Consider the following 23,658-nt stretch of genomic DNA (forward strand, 5'->3'; position numbering starts at 1 on the left):
CCACCAGGAGCTTTACGAAAGCTCGGGGAATAAAACCAGAGGAGATAAATTTATGTACTTCTATTTTTGATGTTAATTAGTACCGAGCCACATATTGATTCAAGTGAAACACTGATAAAGGGAACAGGAGAACATGTGTGTATGAATTATGCTGGTCTAGCTTGTAGAAATAAAGTATGATATTGTGTGTGTGGTTCTTTCTGAGCTGGCAGAAGATTTAAACTTGATCTGACTAGAATCAACGCTGAGCTGTCGAGATGTGTCCCTGCTTCAGTATTGTAATAAATGTGACTATTTAAAACCATGTTTTAAAAATGCTCTCAGTCACACTTCAAAATGTGTAATAACAAAAAATTGTAAACCAAAGATGTGTGTTCATTCTGTATCTGGCCAGACAGTTTTACAATTATAATCTATTAGCAAAATATCATACAAATGACTAGTGTTATAGTCATAAACATGTCTATAACTCAGTCAGTTGTACAGGTATTGAGATAAGATTTGGTGTGGTAGTAGTTGAGACTCATTCCCAATGTATAGTCTGAGAACTAACAAAATCCTGCAAAATCTTTGTTTATTCCTTAAAGCATTTTATTCAAGAAATGCTGGTTTTAATTATGTATACAGATTTAAGAAAGGAGAGGACAAGCTTGGCAGCACGGTGGTGCAGTTGGTAGCTGCTGCCTCTCAGCGAGAAGGTCGACAGTTCAAATCCTGGCCAGGGGCCGTTCTGGGTGGAGTTTGCATGTTCTGTCCGTGCATGTGTGGGTACTCCGGTTTCCTCCCACAGACCAAAAACATACATGTTAGGCTGATTGGTAACTCTAAATTGTCCCTAGGTATGAGTGATATTTTCAATGTTTGTCACGTTTGTCTCTATGTTGTCCTGTGATGGACTGGCGACTTGTTCAGGGTGTCCCCCCGCCTCTCGCACAGTGATAGCTGGACATGCGCACCTGCGACTCAAAAAGGAAGAATTGGGTAAAGATGATGAAGAGATGGAGGACAAGCTTCACTGAGTTGAGTGGTGACTGCTTTTCTCATTAGACTATTTATTTGTAATCATATCAAGGAGCGTGGTGGTGCAGAGGTTAGTTAGAGAAGGTGGGCCTGTGATCGGAAGGTCCCCAGTTCAACTCCACAGACCAACAACATCAAAATTGTGGGTGGGAAATGTGAAACACTCACATCTGCCTCTACCCTCTTTTGCCTCACTCTGGGTCCTTGAGCAAGGCCTTAAACCCCCACCATCTGCTCCCCCAGGTGCTGTAGTTGGTGGCTCTCTGCTCCACACAGAGGGCTGTGGTAGCTGGTGGTCTGTGGTTGCGTCAAGAGGGTCATCCGGTGTTAAAACGGTTGCCAAGTCTTTGTGCGACTTAGTTCGCTGTGGCGATCCCTGAAGAAGGGAGCAGCTGAAAGAAAGAATCTAATCTAATCTAATCTAATCTAATCTGTAAGGTAAAACATCAAAGTAGGACTATATGAGAAAGCCATCCCATAACTTCCATACAGCATTTTCAAACAGTCTATATGAAAACAGCATAATGAAACTTTTGAAACTCTGCTTTTGGTTTTAGAGCTGAGCTACCCTAAGATTAGCTGCAACCCCCATTTGGCCCCCAATTTGAAAACTTCCTGGTTTGCTCTAGACTGCAGGTTTATTTGTGGTTCCTAGAGTTTCCCAAACTAGAATGGGAGGCAGAGCTTTCATTTATCAAGCTCTTTTGTGGAACCAACTTTCAGTTTTTCACCGTGAGGCTGACACCCTGTCTACTTTTGATTTGGATAAATTTAATCTAAGTCTGATTTGGGTTTCCTGAGATATCCCTTAGTTATGCTGCTATAAGCTTATTAGCCTGCTGGAGGACGAACTGACCACACTTCCATAGTCTGCAGCTCTCTTGCTCTACACTGCATGTTTGTATTTGTATTTTGTTCATTTATATGTTTGTATTTGTCTTTCCATAGAAACTACCTGGACCAGTCATTCTGTTTGTCTGTGTCTCTTTTCTGTCCTCTCAGACTATAGCTGGGCAGTTCCTGACTTACCCGAATTAAAGAGTCAAATCCTCACACTTGAATCAGAACTCACCAGTCCGAGCTCTCGATTAACCTGGATCCTACGTCCTCTAGCACACTACCTGTTGTGTACACTACCACTTAACAAGTCAACGCGTTGGTAAACTCTCCAAACAAAACAGCAGAATCACCGGAAATGGTTCGGATTCAGGCGAGTTGGGCCACACACCTGTTTCTGCATGATATGGTTCTTCCTGTTAAAAAGGAGTTATTTCTTACCACTGTCGCCAATGTGCTGCTCAGGATGGGAGATTTGAGATGGGAGATTCCACTATATCTCAGGGTATTAGATTGTGGAATGATCTGGAGGTTGATATTAAAAATGCCAAAACTATGTACATATTCAAGAGGATGATAAAAATTTGTTTTTAAAAAAAATATTAAGTATAATGTGAGTTCATAAAAATTGTTTACAGTTGATCTTATATTTTAGCTAAGTTTTTTTAAAATTATTTTTTACTTTTTTTTTTTATAAATTCATCTTGCTTTTGAGTAGTAATTTTGTTTGGAATATATTTTGGGGACAAGGGGCAGATTTTATAAGAATTCATTATTCTTCTGCTGCCTTTCATTTTATTTCGGTGATTGTATATCTTTTTTCTTTTCTTTAAATTGTATTATATTTGTTGTTTGGATGAAATGAAATGAATAAATAAAACATACATACATACATACATTTACATTTTTATAACGAGTGAATGTTCTGCACAGCGCCCCAAGATCGTTGTATTCTGTATTTAACAATAAACTGAACTGAATCACAGATTGGCTCCTAGTAATACTGTCTGGTTACCAACAAAGTAGTGCCAGCAATTAGACCCAGCCCACCCGGATGCGGCTGTGTTTTGGGTGCAATGTTCCTTTAAAGGCTGCCGTCATTGCGCAGAACAGTTTTGAACCAAAGAGCGGAGTGACCTTCCTCCGCTTTCAGTCTGAGAGGGGCAGCGCTGAAGCAAGAAGCCGGGTAACAGCTTCTACAGTCCACCTCCCCCCCACCACAGCCTCAGAAATGAACAACAACTTAGTGGGAGATGAAGTCGGGTAGGACATCTTTTATCAAACCCTTTTCCCTGTTTCCCAAATCTGTGGTTTAAAAAAAAACAAAAAAAAAAAAAAACAGCCTCTCAAATTGCAGCGCGCGCGCTGTTAAGCTGTCATTTGACGGCTAACGGAGGCTAACAAGCTTAGCACCAACTAGAGGAAAGACGGCTAAAAAGTGAAAGTAGTCCTCAAAGTAGTCCAGCTGTTGGTGGTCATGCAGACCAAGTTTATTTAGAGCAATGTCGCTTTAGTTGTCGTTTGAAAACCCCATGGAAGTGAGGCCACTTGTGTTGTTTCCAGTTAGCTTGAAGTTAGCCGAGCTAGTCCTGCTAACGCTCCGCAGCGAAACTCTCCTCTCCTCGCCGCCGCGAGGAGGACATTTAGCGGACACCGCTGGAGGATGAAGCATCCTCCTCCGCTCCGAGCTGACCGGTTCGACCGGGTCAGCGACACGCTTTGGTGGTGATCCAAATCATTAAAGCTGCTTTGGTTCTTGGAGCAAACCCGTGAAGTCTGCGTGTATTTTGATGGTGGTCCGCCGCTCTGTGCGGCTGCTGTTCGGCTGTGGTCCCGGAGGGTTGTGCTGCTGCTGCTGGCTCTCTGCTGTGTAACTTACGTGGCAGGACGTTCCCATGCACACCTTTTACTGTCCATGCTGTGCAGACTGCATTTTTTAATCTAATTTGACTTTACTGATCACAGCGGTGTTCGCTTTTTTGCTGTTTTAGGAAACTTTTTGTTGGTGGATTGGACTGGAGCACAACACAAGGTGAGTTATAAATGCTCACACACTTCTGTTGTTGTTAATTTATTTAATGGATTACTGTCTGACATGTGCATGGATTGATTTATTTTAATCAGACACAAGGTTCTGGCTGGTAAAGATAGAAAAATAAAGAAACTTAACATGATTAAACTCTACAGATTGAGTCACAATGTTGGGTCTGAATGTGAGATCACATGATCTAGTTTTTGTTTTGTATGAACAGATCCAGAATAAAATAAAGAATTATCTACTGCGGTTTTTGCTGTGTTCACAATGTCAGAGTGTCTGTAATTACAATGTAATAACAAGAATCTGTTTTTTCATTGTTTGATGTCGATGTTTAGGAGTCAAGACAGCCGATGGCTGATTACCACCACAGATTTGTTATTTAGTTTTCTATCAGTATGTATTAAAGCGTGTACATTTAAAAATACTATATAGAAGCACGTTCTTACTCTAAAAAACTAAATTGTGGCCTACAGTGAGCTGGTTGTAGCAGCTGCTGCTGCATCTTCGTGTTCCTACTGGGTTGAATTGGTGTGCATATGGCTGATTGCTGATTTAGATTTTTTTTAAAGTGGCTAATATCAACCAATTAGTGTCTGTCTGTATTGGCTTAGTTTCACACATATGTTACGATGTTTAAACTGCATATATTACTGTAATTATTACTTGTTTCATTAATATCTTGATTGCTATTATTGTGTTTTTATACGGAAAATATGGCAACATGTTTACACATTACAAAGCCAGAACTGAATAAAATAACATTATATGAATACTCCAATAGCTTTTGAGCAATAATGTAGATTTATTTTATACTTTAATTTCATTGCACACCCGAATGATTACATTTATATTTATGATCTTCTCATTCGTTCTTATCAGGAGATGATAGTTTGCTTTCAACCGTTTGTTGGCTTATAGTTAGATCAGTCATTGTTTAACTTTGCACGAGTGCTTCTCTGTTAGCACGCTCACCGTTAAGATCTGATCCCTGCGTAACTCGGTGACTGTTTCTGCGCTCATGCCCCGGGGCTTTTCAGCAATAAGAAAACCAATTACGCTAACTCTCTCCAGAGCAACTTCTCGTTTGTTCAAACTTGCTTGCCTTAGTTGAGTTGGCTCTGTGGGTTTGTGCAGGATTTACAATGGCTGGTATGTTTGGCGCTGTGCAAGATGACAGTAGGTCTGCGCTTTGTTTGCCCATTGGGAGTTCCTGTTTACGACTTAAAGTAATATATTGTTTACATATAAATCCAGTACAGTCCCCAGTAATCTGCAGTAACATAAACTCAAGGTCACTGGATGATCTTCTGGGTTATTTAGCGAGGTTGTGCTTGTGGTTTTTGTTCCAGTTATAGCTCTAGAGCTTGTTGAAGTGCTAAACATGTTTTCATACTCACTTTTTAAATAATGAAAGCAAGAGGTTTGTACACCATGACTACATTTCTTTTTGCCATCCAGAAGGCAAACTGGGAGTAGTCAAATCTTTGGCTGTAATTTCACGTTTGCGCTGCTGGTGTGTATGTTTGTGCTTGATTACATGAAGCCTCACTGTCTGTTTGTCTTTCTTTTCTTAGAGACGCTGAGAAACTACTTCTCGCAGTATGGAGAGGTAGTAGATTGTGTCATCATGAAGGACAAAACTACAAATCAGTCTCGAGGTTTTGGCTTTGTTAAATTCAAAGACCCCAATTGTGTACGAACAGTGCTGGAAACAAAGCCACATAATCTTGATGGAAGAAATGTGAGTATGTTGAAAAAGGTGGAAAAATCTGCATGGTTTGTGTTCACTTTAAAATAAACTTCAGAAATGATTGGAGAAGCCTTAAATCAAACGGCACATTTTTATGGATAAAGTTCGCATTGTTGGTGTTAAAAGTAAAAAAGAAATGTAATATTTTTAAAAGAAAATATGTATTTGTTCTCCGTCCTAAACTGATTTCAACATTTTGTGCTTTTATTGTGTTGAGTGTTGTCAAGGCGATGTCTTTAAATCACTGCCTTCACGTGTTATTGAGAAGGACAAAGCAATACACTGTAATGGATTTGATGAAGAACGTTTGAAGGTGCCTTTATTAGAGGATGATGTGAAACGGTTTTCTCTGCCTCTGCTGTTAGATTGACCCGAAGCCATGCACTCCCAGAGGAATGCAGCCTGAAAAGTCTCGAACCAAGGAGGGCTGGGTAAGAGGCGTCTGATTTCTTCTGAGGAGGCTAGGTTAGGTGATTTTGGTGGAGGAAAGCTCAGGTTCACTCACTCCATCCCCCTCTTCCTCCTGAGGTTTGACTCTTCTTTGCTTTGATGGGCCATGACGAAACCTTCATCTTTATTTATTTTTCAATAAATGTGAGTTTTGTTATTACTCCCTCATAAAATGTGACTTTTTTTTTAAGATCAGGCTTAATTATTTGGGGGGAAATTTGCTAAAAATTAGTTTGATTATTTGGTAATCACATGTTTATTATTCCTTTTGATTTCTATTTGTGTTGAAGGGAATGCGTCCATATCAGCAGCTTTCAGCTTGTCTGGAAATGTCACGTAACAAGATCAAATTTACTGATTGAACAAAAGCCTTTATGAAGATTCTTGTGTCACGGTCCTGAATGCTGAAGTTTACACATTGTTTGTGTTGCTATAATTGTTTTCTATTGCTTTCTCTTATAAGAGCTTTTATATACTGTATTCCATTTGAGATAATTTGAGAAAATACAATATTTCTGAGACGCAATTTATTGTATGATCCATAAATTTGCTTTCTGCGAGGATTTTTTTAGACAGGCAGTCATTTTTCCTCCAACTTGGATAATTCTGGGGTCAATTAACAATGACCATCAAGTCCCTGCAGATCTTTTCTAGTGATTTTGTGCTTCTGGGCAGCAGATTTAGTATATTTTCTGTCAGTAAAACAGGTTTATAGTTCTCATTTTGCTGCTGGCTTCAAGTCATGTAACTGGTACCAAATGTTTTAGTTGGAAAACAGAAGATGTAATCGTTAAAATGTTTTTCCTAAGAAGCCTCCAGCCTTTGCACAGCAGTAGTGAAAAGCCCTGTGGTTGAGAGTAAGTGGAAGAAGCCGTGTTCTCTGATCTGTGGAGTCTAGTGTTTGCATTGACATGACATGTTAAGAATTAGACCCCAGGGCAAGAGGAGAACCTAATTTCTTCTGCACTGGCTGAATAGATGATCGCTAACTGGCCTCCTCCCAAACCGATCCTTTAACAGACTTTGAAATCCATTCACTCCCTGTTTTTTTTTTTTTTTTCAGAAGGGCAGCAAAGCTGACAGCAATAAATCAAAGAAGATATTTGTAGGTGGAATCCCCCATAACTGCGGCGAGCCTGAACTCAGGGATTATTTCAATAGATTCGGAGTGGTGAGTATTACAAACGTCCAACGCCGCCTACTGTGGTTGTCATTAACATTGTTTAAAAGGGTCAGTACTAAAGTAGCTGTGCATGAAGGACTACTCGGATGGGATCATACAATGGAGATAGAGCGTTAATAAAAAAAAAAAAAAGGGGACATTGTGCAGTTTTCTAAACGGAGCCCATCTTTCCCTTTGTCCCATTCAAGGTCACAGAGGTGGTAATGATCTATGATGCGGAGAAGCAGAGGCCCCGAGGTAAAAGCTGATCTTGTTTTATTTTTTCTTTTTTTTTTTAAATCCTCGTTTCTCTTTTCCGTATCACTTTAAATCTTATGACAAACTATTCTGGCCCAAAGAGGAAAAGCTCATTTCATTTCAGTTCAGTTTTAACACCAACTTAAAGCTCACAATGCAACAAATGCAGTTAAAGCACGTTAGATTAAGCTCCATACCATGTCACTGCTGTGTAATTAATTACAACATAATTAATTACAGTTGTGCAGAATTTGATTACTGCAATAAAAATGTTTAATTCTCTCAAGAAAACTGTATTATTAAAATGTTTAAAGGTAATTTGGAGTTTCCAAAGTTGCGCAATATAATCACCTTTCAACAACTATTTTAAATGCTCATTTCACCTTGTTCTACACGGTTATTTATAAAAATTGGGAATGATTTCTAGAAACTAAAGTATTTGTTTTGCTCTTTGTGTTATGACCTTGTTGAACAGCACCAGTAATGTCCTTTGATTTTCCGCAGCCATGTTTTTAGGAACTCAGTCGATCTTTAAACAGAACAAGGAAACTGCTTGGACTAAATTTACTTTTATTTGAAGAAAAGAAAAACGAGTTGGTTCCGAACTGTAACAGGTTACATCAGTGCTTTTACTTTTTGCAACAGCTTTTAACAAATTATTTCACTTTCATAAATGTTTTGACTTTGAGTACTAATGAGCATTAAATCGGCATTTATTATTCCAAATATTAATTCATATATAAACTCGATTAAACCTGTAAGCGTGCTAATACATTAATCATGTACAAAGAAACACCTGTTAAATTGTATGCCTTCTTAAATCTGGCTCCTAACATTAACAGGTGTCCGTCGGTGTGTTTAGAGGGCTTTGCATAGCAAAGTTACTCTTTTTTAAATAACATACGTTATATTTTTTGCACTTCTTGCTACAGATGAACAGAAGGAAGCAAATAGAAACATTCTGGCGTTAGCTGAAAATGAGTTCATATTGTTTGCTATCTGTTCTTCCTATTATTCACAAAGCTGAATATCAAAATGTTTGACCACTTTCATAAACTGGAAGTCTTTCAATTGTAAATCAAACACAGTGTTTGATTTAGCATTTTTAACCATTTAAAGTAAAATAAAACAAATCCACATTAAAATGTGTGTCTGTTAACATTAATTACTCTAGTATAGGCATAACTGCAAGATGTTATGTGAAAAAGTGGGATTTATTGTTCTTAAATAATTTTCTTAAAGTGTAACGAGAGATTTTGTGCGTCTAAAAATAATGTTGTTAAAATGTGTTCTGGGGGTTGAAGGAAACTACTTCCTGATAAGGAAACAGATTGTGAGGAAACAGGTGCTCCAAAAACTACGGTACTTCATCACGTCGTGCAGCTGGCGTATTGAGAACAGTTTGTGTCCAAAGGAGGATTTGTTCTTCAAAGAACCTGCTTTTGGCCCCAAATACAGAAGGTGGAAATAGACTTTTTTATAAGAACAATGCGGTTATTTTAAAGGCTTCCCATGTTTAACCCAGTTACTGACAGCAGAACCGATGGGCTTTTTATATTTGTCCAGTATAGTAATTAATATATTATGAGACTTTGACATGTGCCCACACTTTGAGCATGGACGGTCTCTCTGGGAATCAAACCGGTCCCACCGGCTGTGTCAGACTCTGCCCACCCAGTTCCAGTCACAGCTGTTTCATCTGCATTTGTCCCACATACTGTAGCATCGACGCAGCGACCACCGACCCACAGCTTACATTACTTCTCCTCCTTCAAATTACCATTCAGGCTCTGTTGGGAAAACCCAGAATAGTTTGTCATTAGGATTGTGTACAGTGTACTGCACCAGTAACTTAAGATAATCTTTAACACTTTCTGTTACTAAAACTATAATGTGTTCATGATTGGAATAAGTTTCCTTTAACTTGGTGTAGAAGTAACTGACGTCTTAAATGGTATAGTACGTTTTCCTGTATGTAGAAAGTTAAGTATTTTTCTAAGTAAGCTCTTTTCTATTTTTCTTTCTTCTTCCGCCCTTCTCTTTGTGAATGGTTTGGATGTGATTAACAGTGTCTCTTAAGATTTGTCTTTTCTCCTTTAGGTTATTGTGCATTGATAGGCAGCACAGAGGTACAGGCCAAATGCAAAAACACATTTTTACTCTGTCTAAATAGGGCATACTTAAAGTGCATCAAGGGTTTTACTGGGCTGAGGATCGTCTAATCATTAGTAAGACTAAAATGGTTCAAAGAGGGATTTGATCAGGTTATTATCGTAGAAAGACGCATTTAAATTATTTTATGTTATGAAGTCAAAAAAAAAAAGGGTGGAAATCGGATACCTGATATTTAACTTGTAGTAAAGAATAAAGGACAAAGGATTATTTTGCTCTTAGTAAACCATAATTTATATTATTATTATTACTATTTCTTTGTAAAATATCAGCTGCTAGTGACAAATTGTTTGTGAATCCTTGGTCCAGATATTCAGATTACTCTCAGAAACACCCCCCATAGATTTACAAATTGGAAATTTGGACTCGCTTCATTCTTTTATAATAATTTATATACAAAATATTGACTGTTTGTAGATATACAGTAATGTAGACTTTTAAAAGTTGACAGAAATGGTTACTTTTGTTTGTTTAATGATAATTTTTAGCAGTCCAGATTATTGATTCTAAGTAACAAGTCCTTGCGATTTTAGTTTGAGCGTAACAAAAGTTATTCCGACTTCTTAATGGGGCCAGTTTGGTTTTAAATTTAGGTTGGGGACGGGTCATTGACAGATGTTATTAATAGCAGTGGAGCATAAGGCGTGGGAACGTTTGGCATGGTACAAGAGGTCTCTGAAATCTTACTCGTCTCGTAGGACATCTAATTGGATTCAGGTTAGGTCCCCAAGTAGAGATGCGCTCTCAACCCAGTTCTGCCATAGCCCAAAGATAATCAGATTGAAAGTAGATCACCGCAGCTTGCAGCAGCTTGTTAACGCTCTGAAGAAAAGTTTTGGAAGTACTCTAGTTTACGGAGCAGTCATCGTGGCCAAAAACATTGACTTTAAACTGCGTTCCCTTTGATGCACTCTGTGTATATACCCCATGAAAATCTGTCAACAAAACAAGTCAATTATCCTTTTGGCAGAGCTTTCACAACCTGTATCTTTGTGTTACCTCTGTGAGCAATATTTAATTTGTCCATTTTAGGCTTATCCCGGCAGACTCAAACGTAATATACTGAATTTGGGAAAGCTCGGAGAAAGCATTAAGCATTCTACAGTTTGTGTTTCTCCATATTTTTGTGATGCATTAACAATGGCTGCTGCGAGTGTGTGCGCTCCACAGCGTTATGTCAAGGCACAGTTCAAGGTGGGGTTTGGATGAAAGTGCATCAAGTAACAAAATGTAACGTTACTTCAGTTCAGTCTTTTCTGACTTAATTGACCTTTTAAATGATATTTCACTACGTGCGCCATTCATCATGTTAAGCAATCCATAACTGTTAACTTCACCAAAAAAATTATCTTCACACGAAAGAGAAAGGTTTCCTTCAATCCCCCAGGCTTTACACTTGGATTTGTTTTACTCTGCAACGTCATCCGAACCCCAGGAGCCTCTTGCTCAGTCTTGACGGAGCCTCAATCTGCTGAAGCCCAATACTGTTCTTCATCTTGTGTTGTCACAACCCCCTGCTACCTTGATTCACTCTTGGTCGTTGGCTAGGTTTTGGATTTATTACTTTCGAGGCCGAACAATCAGTGGACCAGGCTGTCAACATGCATTTTCACGACATCATGGGCAAAAAAGTGTGTAGTTGTAGTCTTATTTTACCCTTACGATCAAACAGAGGCTTGGGCGACGAAGTGACAAGTTTATTGTGATGATGTTTTCGTTATATAAAGTGATATTTTAGTAACTTTCAATTAGTGAGCGCAGCATCATCAGCAGTACAATTTTTTTTCATCTAAAACATTTTGATAATCAGTGTATTAATTTTATATCTTATGATATAATTTGTATTTGCAGATTCAAGCTTCGCCCAAGGCTTTGTTTAAACTGACCTCTCCTTTAGAGTGTTGAAGTACACAATTTACCAAAATAATCAATTTTACTTTGATAATGGAAAAAATTGTAACAAAAAAATGACATGAAAATTAAAATTTAATGTAGAAGAATGTTAATAAACGTAGATCACCTAAAGGATTGGTCTAATATGTTCGTTCAGTTTTTTTTTTTTTTTTTTGGTTTTGTTTCTGATGTTTTATTGGCAGGTCACAACATGTTTTATTATTATTTTTTTGTTTCCTTTTTAAAATTTTTAATAATAATAAAAAAGCTCAACTCAGTGACCTCAGCTGAATCTCCATACTGTGTCTGTCAGCTCCTTAAATAACAAATGAAAGCCTGAAACACAAGTTGCAAAAAAAACATTTGCATATCACTTCTCGGTGTTTGTTTATCTCACTCGGCGCACCAGATGGATGAGGTTTACTGCACTAAGTCAGTCCACACAGAATCAGGTAGATTTCACATGCAGGACGAAAAAAATTACATTTACGGTAGAATTGTATAAAAAATTTTCCTCAACTTTTGTCATACCTTGTGTTGCACAAATCTCTGTAGCAAACACCACCCACCTGCTGCCTCAGCTGAAGAACACTAATCCGTTTATATTGACACGTATTTGCCAAAGTTTATCTCAAACTCTTGGGTTTTAAATGTGTCTTCAACAGCTCCAAATCATAAGTAAACTCCCCCTTTCCCCAAAAGATTAGGTAAATATTTAGCAAAGATGAAGAGATTGAAAGAGTGATGGCCTCATTCTTGCTCTCCAAGCAGAAGTAGAAAGAAGCTATGGGTTAAATAAAATGGTTAGTAGGGCTGCACAATATTAGAGTAGGAGATGGTAGTGTTTATTAATACGATAATAATAATAATTGCAACAAACCACTATTTTCCTCCTCTCTTTCTCTTCTGTCATCACTGTGATCTAAGTCAGACTTGAAAGTCAGTGAGAGTGTTGGATTGACCAAATATATGCAGAACATGAATGCATAGTACTCAAAATATAACAGCCTGTGATTTATTCATGTCCAAGCAGTCCTTTACGATATTAATATTGTGCTCACTGGTATTGCAATGAAGGTAAACTTGCAGTTTACAGTAATGTGCAGCCCTGATGGTTCGTCAAGTAGAAACACATCTACTGTTGCATTATGTCTTCACATGTCTAAAGTCTTAGATCTTTTCAAGGCTGCACAGTTGGTTCTTGAATGTTTGATTTACATGGTTTGTGGTTGGTTTTGGTAGTTATGTGAATAGCTTTGGTAAAGCTCTACAGTACAGTAGTCCCTCGCTACTTCGCGGTTCGTTTATCACCGTCTCGCTCTATCGCATTTTGTCAAAGGAAGATTGGACATGACGCACAATTGGCTGATTGATGGATGAGCCGCACGATCGGCATGGAATTTTTATTTAAAATAAATTATTTCAAGTTATTTAGCACCTGCTGCACCTTTGTGCAGACCACAGCTGCAGAAAAAAGCTTCCTCCTACAGCTGATCAGCTGTTTTCCATGCAGAGTGGAGAAGTGGGCGTGGCCAAGAGCGCTTGCAGGTGGCAATAAGTAGCGGAGGCAAGGAGCTTTAATTCATGACATGCTGTGCTCTTTTAGAGCGTTTAGAAACATTGTTTGGAATATTGCAAGAGTGTGGGAAGGGTTTAAAACACCTATACATATATATTTATATATATATACTAAAATAAACTACTACTTACTACTTGTACTTCTATTCCTACTTCGCGGTTTTTCACTTATCGCGGGGCTTCAGGGTACAGGATCCCCCGTGATAAACCAGGGACTACTGTATTCCGAACTTAAGCGCTCAAGTGGAATTTCTTCCTTGGATTAATTTTTTTAATGACAAAAATGGTTAAATCATGTAATCTGGACCTGTTTCTTTAAGTCCAGATGACATGATTTAACCATTTTTGTTGTTCTCTACCTGGATGATTGAGCTTACAAAACTTTTTTTTTTAAAAAGTGTATTATTAGCTGTCTTTTCAAGTAGTAATTATATTTTAGAGGATTTACATCATGAGCTGTGATTTTAGAAAATATTGTGTGGTAACTCATGATATGGAGCAACAACTTTAGGTGACATACTTATGGTTTGCTCGCTGTCAGCACTTGAAAACATTTGATCAATTTGACAGTTTGTCTCTGTAGAATAACCCGATCATAAAGCTTGATTAGAACCTAATATAGCAACGGTTTTATCTAGAAACCACCTACCTAGGACTCCAGAAAAACTGGTTGAAAAAATCTTTCAGCTATTAAACCATTTAGAGCGGTGAGTTTTATTCGTATGTCATTATAGCATTATAAAAATTAGTCAGCCTTAGCTGTGTACTCTCCGGTCGTACCTTCCCCACTTTGCCCTTATTTCCTGTAGGAGTCAAGGCTTGACTTAACCCATTGTTCTTGACATGACATTGCTTTACACTGGAACTAGAAGGAGGCTGCGAGATACAAGTTTTAAAATTAGAAATGGGAGCACATCAAACTGTGAAACAAATCCCAGTTCTGCTGTTGGGGACCATAGAGAAGTCATGGTATCCATCACTTGTAGCTGCGACGCCCACGGGAGGAAGTGCTCAGGTAGCAGCCGGCGGCGGCGTGGCCACTGCTGGAAACATGTGCATGTAATTAGGTCGACAGAGAAGGAAGACGGGAGGCTGGGGAAGGTGGTAACGCCTTAAAGCAGAGAAGAATTTGCGATACATTTTCTTCCCACAAGGTGACCCCAATAACTCAACCCTTCAGTCTATTTCTGGTTGGCTCCCCTTCGTCTCAACCTGTTTCTTTGTTCTGACTAACTGCTGGTAGTCTGCGCAGTAACCACAGGAAGGTTTTAGTGATGGGGCAACAAATGTATATGTGCCTCATAAAGGCAGTTTGTCAGTTATTGTAATAAAAAGTAAAAATACTTGTAAATAAAAGTCAACATAATCACAACTAAAATGTATCCATAAATCATTGTAAAACTATTAGTTTTATTTGTATTATCTTAATATTTGATTAAATTTAAGCTTTTTTTTTTCTGGTCTGACACAGTATGAAGCTTCAGTTTTATGACTAAAAAGACTGTTTGTACTACCTGCATGTTTACTTTATATTCTGTTAGAACTGAGATGCAGTTTTCTCTCTACATTCACGATTTATCTAAAACTTATACCAAGTAAATAAAAAAATAGAGCATTTAAGCATTAGCTGGAGTAAGGTAAGTTATGGCAATACATTAGAATGTAATTATATTTAGGGCAGTTGATAATAAATAAATTAAAATCTATGTTTCTCAGGTACAGTTAAAATAAATTGCAATTTGAGGCCAGAAGTTCTTAAATATTATTTCGGAACAATATACTGTATTTGAGGACTAATCTTGGTTTTCCTCTCGGTACCTGGGACACATAGAGTGCGGCCTTTGGGGCTGACGCAGTAATTTTAATGTTCGTAGCTCCCTTACATTATTCAAATAAACAAATTGAAATATTTCAAACTGGCGCAGACTGCTGAGATTAAGCTTCAGTTGTAGGACAGACCTGTGTAGGCGAGGGACTTCATTGTCCGCTTACTGGTGTTGCCAAATGTGCCCTTTCTTGTCCTTTGTCCAGGTGGAAGTAAAGAAGGCAGAACCTCGTGACAGCAAAGCTCCTGGCCAGCTTGTCCCTGGTCAGTGGGCACCCAGGGGTATCTTGACTGCAGCTAATGGTTGGACAGCACAGCCGGCCCCAGGCTGGCAACAGCCTTATGGGCCACAGGGTGAGTGGGAACAGGTCCCAGATCAGAGCAACAAAAGCTTACTGGTAACAGGAAAAACCTTGAAGTAACTGTTTAAATATGATGGATCTTCTGTTCAAACGTTAACCAAGTTGACATAAAGCAGTCCTTGATCTGCCGGTCTGAATATTCAGCTATATTACACCAACATGTTATTTTTCATGGATCAGTTTTGTCCTGACTAAACTTGTTTATTTCCTCTCTTCCTAAAGGAGTGTGGGTGTCTGCTACTGGTCAGCCCATAGGTAGGTTTTAGCTCTTCACTTGAAAGATGTTGTTGTAGTGGGTTTCTTATATGTTGTGTAACTGCGAGATTGCAGAAAGATGTGACTGCCATGTGATTGTGTGCTTATCTTGAAATGCCTGTGTGGCAGAAATGGGTTTGCAAGCAGCAAAGCCTATAGGGTGATGATGGTTAACAGTACGTTATCTGTGATTCATAATGGCTGAGGCTGCTGATAATTTGCTGCTTGAGACAGATGGCAGGCTTGAATGGATTCTGGCCTCCTCCTGCTATTGGTCAGGCTTGACTTCATATCAACACCTCTCGGTCAACCTGCAGGACTCACTTAAAAGTGTTAGCCTCATGCTCACTCACTAAATACTTTCAGATACTGTTCTTAAACGGTTAATCTATTAATGTTACCTGTTAATTGACTGTTCAATCAAACAATGACAATTAGAAGCAAAAACATCAGATTTGGCACCGTTTTATATTGTATATTATTTGTTTTCTTAAAGCTAATAATTATTGTATATAACAACAAAAGCCTTTAAAGTCCATGCTCAAAAATCCAGGTATACAATCCAACAATTTTCAGTCAGGTCATCTGGACACTTTCTTTTTTGTTTTTGTGCTGAAACGTTTCACCTTCCATCCAGAAGGCTTCATCAGTCAAGGAAACACACAACTGGTTTGTTCCACTTTGAAGTAAGCTTTTGGGGCAAGAATCAATTTTGTGTTGTGTGTTTCATTGATTGATGAAGCCTTCTGGATGGAAGGTGAAACGTTTCAGCACACAAAAAAAGAAAGTGTCCAGATATCAGGTCTCTCTTGTAAATGAGTCCTCGAGGCTCAATGGGATTTACCTGTCTAAATAAAGGTTGAATAAAAAAAAGATAACCTGACTGAAAATTGTTGGAACAAAAGCCTTCAAATATTAATGAACAAATTTGATCTTTTTGGTGTCAGGTGGGTATGGGCTTCAGCTGTCAGCAAGCCGGGGAACCCCCACACAGCCTCCGTCACCCTTTAGCGCATTCCTGGTTACGACCCCGGCTGGCAGCTTCGCAGCACCTCAGGGCTACCCTCAGCAGGGCTACAGCACAGCACCTCAGTTTGGTCAGTCCCACAAGTTCTCACACTTTTTACATTTTGAGTGGTTTATTTTTTTTTATTATTTAGAGTTGCAGTCTCATTTAATTGCACCCAGGCTTAATGGAAAAAAAAACAACTTGTAATTTTTTGTTTGTATGTGGGTGTAAACATGTTAATAAAATTTGTCAAGTCTTTAAAGTAGCAGTTGCTTTGGTAAGGGAGGAACCTTCATCTTATCAGAAGACAGCACGACTGCAGACACCCAGTAAATAATGAAAAGTTGCTAAAACTCATAAGGGATATTAATTTTAACCAGTCTATATTTCTCATGTTTAATAGCGCTAATATTTAGGTCATTTACAAAACCCCAGAAAAACACAATTAAAAATAAACTCTACAATGAATTATTACAAGTGTGGTAACTTCACATGCAAAAGTTATGAATTGATCTGGGACAGAATAATTATTTAAAACATAAAGATTTAGATTTGTCACAGCTGAAATAGAGAAGCGAGTTGGGAAGAAACTGTTTTTTTTTTTATTTTATTTTAGTTATATATTTTTCTTAAACAGCACAAGTATCAATCTTCAGCTAAACTAGTTTTGTGCAGTATAAATAAAATAAAGTGATAAAACCGTTGTAGGAAATGATCATAAATCATATATTTGTGGTTACACTCTTAACAGGTTACAGTTTTGGCACACCTCACGCAGACCAGTACGCTTCACAAGTTCCTCCTCCACCCACCACTCCAGGAACTGCACCGCTGGGCTTCGCTCCTGCAACCACACCAACTCAGGACTTGAGCAAAGCTCCCACTGGGCAGCCCGACTTCCCTTATAGCCAATATGGTAAGAAAAACGTTGTGCATAAAGAAGTGTGCCGCCCGTTTTCTGTCCCATCTGTTTTTAAATCATCCCCCCATCCTGCCCATCTCCCTGGATATTTTATTGAGCGCAGCTACACTCCATTTGATTCATGACCACAGCTCCACAAACAGGTGGTCGCTCTCGGTGCTGTTTTATCTTGAATAGCTACACATACAAACATGCTTCCTGCATGCATGAACCCCACTGACTTTGCCATGAAGACTGGGATGATGGTTTATGATATCCAGGACTCCTCATGAGTTATTTCTGCTGACCTGTGGATTTACTTAAAACAATTAATAAGTTTTGAATTAGATCATCCTGCCTTGCAATGTTTTTATTTTTGTTTGTACTGCATTTTATTTTATTTTTTTAAGTGTGACTTGGTGTGCTAGACATTTAACTTGCTCCTAATATCTTTATCTTTTTACCAGTCCCCTCTACACTTCTCGCTCCTTGTCCTTCCATGGTGACTTTCTTGACTTCTTTTCCCCATTTTGGCACAACTTCACCAGCATTGCAGTCACGTTTCTATGAAAATTTAATTCTGATATAAGACACATTCAACCTTCAAGTGACTCAAATTAAAAAAAGTTATTAGATTATTGCACAGAATCTTTGCATTCTTGTCAGAAAAATGTATGTTTTGTTCTTCTATGTAGAGTTTTACATTTTTTGTCAGATTTTTGTCATGTTTCTCGGTGTTTGATTCTGACAGGTGTCTTGGTGGTTCTCAGCAGGACTCCTACATTTATATAACTCCACTTTGAGACTGTTTTGGGCCAGGATAATTACTGTATTTTTTTCTGTATAAGTTGCACCTTTTTGCATAAATGTGCAAGTCCTGCGACTTATACTCCAAAGCGACTAATATACGTTTTTGCCATAGTTATATCCCAATTTTTGGCTGGGATCTGACGATTGCATTCATTCTGACATGAAAAATATAGAACACTACCATTTTCAGCCGCTAGAGGGTGCTCGACTAATATGGCAAGCCAAGTGTCTCATTAATAGGTAAAAGTGGCTATTAATGAGACACTTGGCTTGCCATACAAGCCACCTTCATCTCACTCCAGAATTCCTGGAGCAAATGTCAAATCAGCTGCATTTCGCCGTGCCACGCCGGCGAAATGCAGCTGATTTGACCCTTACAGTGCATTTATTAAGGAAAAGTAACTGAGACACACCTTTTGATATAATGCCGAGCAAACAAATAATTGTTTTTAGATGTCAGTCTTGTTAAATTTCGACAAACTGCACAGTAAGTCATCCCTCTGCGCGCTCCCGCGAATCGATTTTTGAAATGCAGCTGATTTGACCATCAAAGTGCATTTATTAAGGAAAAGTTAAACTGAGACACACATTTACTATAATTTCGAGCAAACAAATAGTTGTTTTTAAGTGTTAATCTTGTTAAATTCTTGTTAAAGTCCTCCCGTGCACGCTTCCGCGGCCGCCATTTGGCAGCCAATTGATTTTTGGCACAACACCGGCTCACGTTTCCAGATTGTCAGTGGAGACGCGTAATAGATGCAACTCATACGGCGGTGTGATGTGTACGGCGGCAAGTACGGTACTTATTGTGGAACTAAACCTGCCTAATAACTTGTTGACTTAATTACAATCAACATTTCTAGAATTGCAAGTGAGACGTTTGCAGAAAATACAAGTATTCCTTTTTTCAGCAGAGTTTTTTTTACTGATGTGACTGTCACAGATCAAAGCTATTTTGAAACCTGACTGACGTCCACGAAAAGGTAGCAGTGTTTGCCTTTAATCAACATTTGGCCAATTTTTTACACCAACACAAAGTCAGAAAAAAAGATTTACTTTAGAAGCCATACTTTTCAGGCTGCTGGTATTTCTTCTGATGCGGCTTTCAGCTCCTTCAAACTGCTGAATCTACATTTAAACCAGTCATGTGATCACTGTCGGTCATAGCAGGTGCCCATCTTGTTCAGTGTTTCTTGCTTGTGCCAGTCGTCCGTCAAGCTTTTTGCTTTAAATGTCTGCTGCAGGCTCCAACTGTGGTTGTCAGTCAGTATGAAAATCCTGCTTCATAAAGGTCTGTCATATGTGGCGCATTGATCCAGAGCCATGAAAGGTTGTATACGAGCACCGCTGGCACTGGCTAGGACATTTGCACGTTTTTAGTTAGATATGTTTGGCTCATATGTAGTTAGATATTTCGATTAATTTAGGACTAAGTTGAGTGTTTTTTTTATGTTATTTTTATATCACATGTACTTTTTAATAGCTTAAATTAGTGTTTAATCTCTGGTTAGTGGCAGATAAGATGCATGTCTTTATATTATGCCAACAATTTGATTCAATGAAGATACAGGAGCAGCAGAAACGGATACAATACAATTTAGGCTTTAATCCCAAAAGAGTTAGGCCTTTAGTTACGATATGATACAGTAAGTTTAAATATTAGTTTGACTCAACAAACTGTAAGTCAATGCGGTGCAACAAAACAAATTAATTATTCTATCAGTTATTGTTGTTGAAGCTAACCGTTTACTACCTAATCAAAAATTACAACCCGCAAACATGTCTTGTTATAAAATTGCAAAACAATTTCATTTTCAGTAATTTATTTAAAAGGATTGCACACATCAATCAATATTCCACAAATATAAATGCACCAGAATTAGCACAATAGCTCCATTCATACATGCATCATAATTATTATTCACACATATATTAAACCTGATTCTTAATAATTAACAACAAACAAAAATAAGTCTTGTGCAAAATTAGTAAAGCTGCCAGGACCTCAACAGCTTCTACTTTATAAATAATAAAACACGAGTTGTTGTTTTTTCTGTTATATTGGTTGATCTGTTTGAATCATGGTGGAGAACGTTTTCAGTTTGTTCCTGGTTTGCTAAAAGCCATTGCGCTGCCAGTATACTCCAGTTTCCTCCCACAGACCAAAAACACGCATGTTAGGCTCACTGATAACTAAATTGTCCCTAGGTGTGAGAGAGAGAGAGTGAATGGTTGTCTTTGTGTCCCTGTGATGGACAGGAGACTTGTCCAGGGTGTCCCCCACCTCTCGCACAGTGACTGCTCTAAGTGGGCTCCAGCTCCCTGTGGTCCAGAAAGGCAAAAGCAGATAATGATAATGGAGAGACCTTTTTAAAATCTTTCTAAAATTCAGTACGAGTTGAATACACAGCATTGAAGATTTGTAATTTGAAACTGCAGTTTTCACTTACAGTCTTTATTTGCAATGATGGAGATGTGATTCATTTCCGTATTCAGAAACTAGTGTACACTATAACAATTATATCTCTGTATTTTGATCAAGAAGTGTGATAATAAATAAGAGTAGGAGTTAAAATAAAACACATTTTTAATCGGAGAATTTTGTTAATGAAGTCATTTTTGCATGTAAATCCTATTGAACACTCATCGAGGACATTTAAGACCCACGTTTTGATCTCAAAAAGAGACGCAGCTGTTGTTGTTGACCATCTCAACATCTGCAGAGTGAAGAACTGTAGGTACTCAGCCAACACGTGCAGACATGTGTGTAGACCTCCAAAAAGCTAACAGTGCATTTGATGTCATGCATAGGTCAAGTGCTAAACAAGTACAAGTTCTTCAAGAGGAGTTTTAGCATGAAAAACAATAAAAATGAAGCTTTGTGTGGAAAAAATAGACGTTCTTAAGACTGATAATCTCTAGTTTCAATCCATCATGGAGCAGATTTCTGTTCATTGTAGCTTGTGCCCTTTCCTTCATAGAGCAGAGGCACAACAATCAACAATCTTTTGTGTTGGAGACGCCACCAAGTGGCAGCAGCATGAAGCACACTCTTTTTTTTAAAAATCAATTAAGACAAAACATATTTTAAAAAGGTTAATCTTGCACATTTATTATTTGTTACGAAAATGACCCCATACAAAACCACTGGCACTAATTTATGCCTTAAGTTGTATTCTGGCGGCACGGTGGCTCAGTTAGTAGAGCTGTTGCCGCTCGGCGAGAAGGTCGCCAGTTCAAATCCCGGCCCGGGGTCATTCTGGGTGGAGTTTGCATGTTCTCTCTGTGCATGCGTGGGTTTCCTCCGGGTACTCCGGTTTCCTCCCACAGACCAAAAACATGCATGTTAGACTGATTGGTAACTCTAAATTGTCCCTAGGTGTGAGTGAGAGACGGAATGGTTGTTTGTCTCTGTGTGTCCCTGTGATGGACAGGAGACCTGTCCAGGGTGTCCCCTGCCTCTCATACAGTGACTGCTGGATATGGGCACCAGTGACTCCTGTGACCTGAAAAGGAAGAAGTGGAAAAATAATGAATGGATGGAAGTTAAATTCATTTTTTTTTTAAGAACAAAACACATTTTTTAGCATGTTGGCATGTAATAGAAATCTTTACAAATTCCTCAAGACCAGGCTGGTGTGATGAAACGGGTCGTATGAGGCATTCTAACGAATATCTCACAATTATTTTGACTTCCAGTTGAATCTGAATAGCAACGAGCAGATCCGGTGAATGAGCATAAATAAATGTAGAGGCTCTGCCAGTACGTTAGAAACCTTTAGTCGGCCGGCACAATCTGGGTTCAGTCAACCTGGTCTCCTCATTTCCCTGATAGGCTTGGGTAACTACCCTCAGGACCCCTCTGCCTACGGACCAACGCGTCCTTCTCACAGTTATGGTCAGGAAGAGCAGGGAGGATATAGTGCAGGTAGGTGACAGCATCGTCTTCTCCAAACGCAAAAGAAACTTTTGTTCAGTAATTTAGTTTTTATAGAGCTGCAACATGATTCACTGCCCCCACTTTTTTTATTGCTCAGTGTTTAGTATTTTGCATGTACATTTTTGCATGTACGTACAAATGACTTTGCGTTTACATGTATAGTAAAGTCCAGCCGTCATTTACGTCACAATGAGTGTATTTGAAAAAAATTTACATAGAAATTTGTCAAGTTTAGCTTGAAATCAAATAAGCGCCTCGTTTGGCTGTGGCTTTACTATACCAAGATTCACGTCCTCCTTTTTTAAATGTTTTTTTTGTTGACTGTCTGCATTGCTTTGCTGATTTGTAAAAGGATGATCTAATTGTCAGAAAATGTGTTCACGGTTCAGTCGTCTCTGCATCAGCAGTCCATTCACCCGTTGTTTTTAAATGGCCTGTCTCCAGCTCAAGGGGTGAGACAGGAAAGAAGATTTAAAGGAGACTTCGATACCAGTAAATTTCCATTTCGCTACCATTTCCAACCAGATTTCTTTCCTTCCCTGTTAATCTGTTTCTATTACATGTTTGCAGGGAGATGCTGCCATCCAGCGGCTAAATTAAATATGAACGTTTGCTCCTCGTTTAATCTTATTCATAAAACCAACTATGTATTTTCTTTTCTTAATTTAGCTGATGTTATCCTTTGTTTTTGCCCAACACTAATTTTTCAATAAAACAACTTCTTGAAGGATTACAGTATTTGAATATTGTTTGGGGAAAACGATAAAGGTGGTTCAACTAACTACTGATAAATGTCCCACACTACATTTGCATTTTGGCTGGCAGGGTGAGCGTTGGGCGAAAATAAAATCTGTATTTAGAAGGTTTCACTTCTTTGTCACTTTTTGAGGGAGAAGGTAAAAAAAAAATGGTCCTCGACCTTTTCATTCGACACTTTAAGATATTTAAAGCCCGTCCCAGACATTAACTTTCCCTCTTTACCCATTTTTATTCTATTTACTGCAGGGTACGGCCAGGACCTGACAGCCTTCGGCCACAGCTTCGCAGACCCCGGTCAGCCAGCCGCCTCCTACGGGGCTCCAACAGCACAGCCTGCCGCTCCCCAACCCACCGCAAGTGCGTTTGGCAGAGGGCAGAACCACAATGTACAGGGCTTCCATCCCTATCGACGCTGACCTCCAACCCCACTGGGTGGTGCCCATTGTGTAAAGTTCAGAAACAAAAAGAAGAACGGAAAAAAAAAAAAAAAAAAAGTCAGGGAAACGAGTGTTGTCGCTTAAAGCAAAACTGGAACTCTGAGTTGCCCGTTAGGATTGTCGAATGAACACAGAAGCAGAAGCCTGTTGTGAAAACAAGGATTCCAGGAAATTTTAAAGAGGTGTTTAAAAAAAAAAAAAA

At 38.7% G+C, this 23,658-nt stretch overlaps 1 protein-coding gene across 1 annotated transcript; it reads left to right on the plus strand.

The window, feature by feature from the left end:
* The first annotated feature begins 2,980 nt into the window (after window positions 1-2,980).
* Window positions 2,981-23,658, plus strand: dazap1 (DAZ associated protein 1). The gene is made up of 12 exons (XM_037674506.1): window positions 2,981-3,120; window positions 3,849-3,889; window positions 5,470-5,636; window positions 6,011-6,076; window positions 7,159-7,266; window positions 7,467-7,515; window positions 11,236-11,318; window positions 15,190-15,337; window positions 15,568-15,600; window positions 16,548-16,697; window positions 17,361-17,525; window positions 23,266-23,658. The coding sequence occupies exons 1-12, from the start codon at window positions 3,089-3,091 to the stop codon at window positions 23,433-23,435; spliced, it is 1,212 nt and encodes a 403-aa protein (XP_037530434.1). The 5' UTR covers window positions 2,981-3,088; the 3' UTR covers window positions 23,436-23,658.

The sequence above is a fragment of the Nematolebias whitei genome, chromosome 3, assembly GCF_014905685.2.
Source record: "Nematolebias whitei isolate Nwh7 chromosome 3, NemWhi1, whole genome shotgun sequence".
Classification (NCBI taxonomy): domain Eukaryota; kingdom Metazoa; phylum Chordata; class Actinopteri; order Cyprinodontiformes; family Rivulidae; genus Nematolebias; species Nematolebias whitei.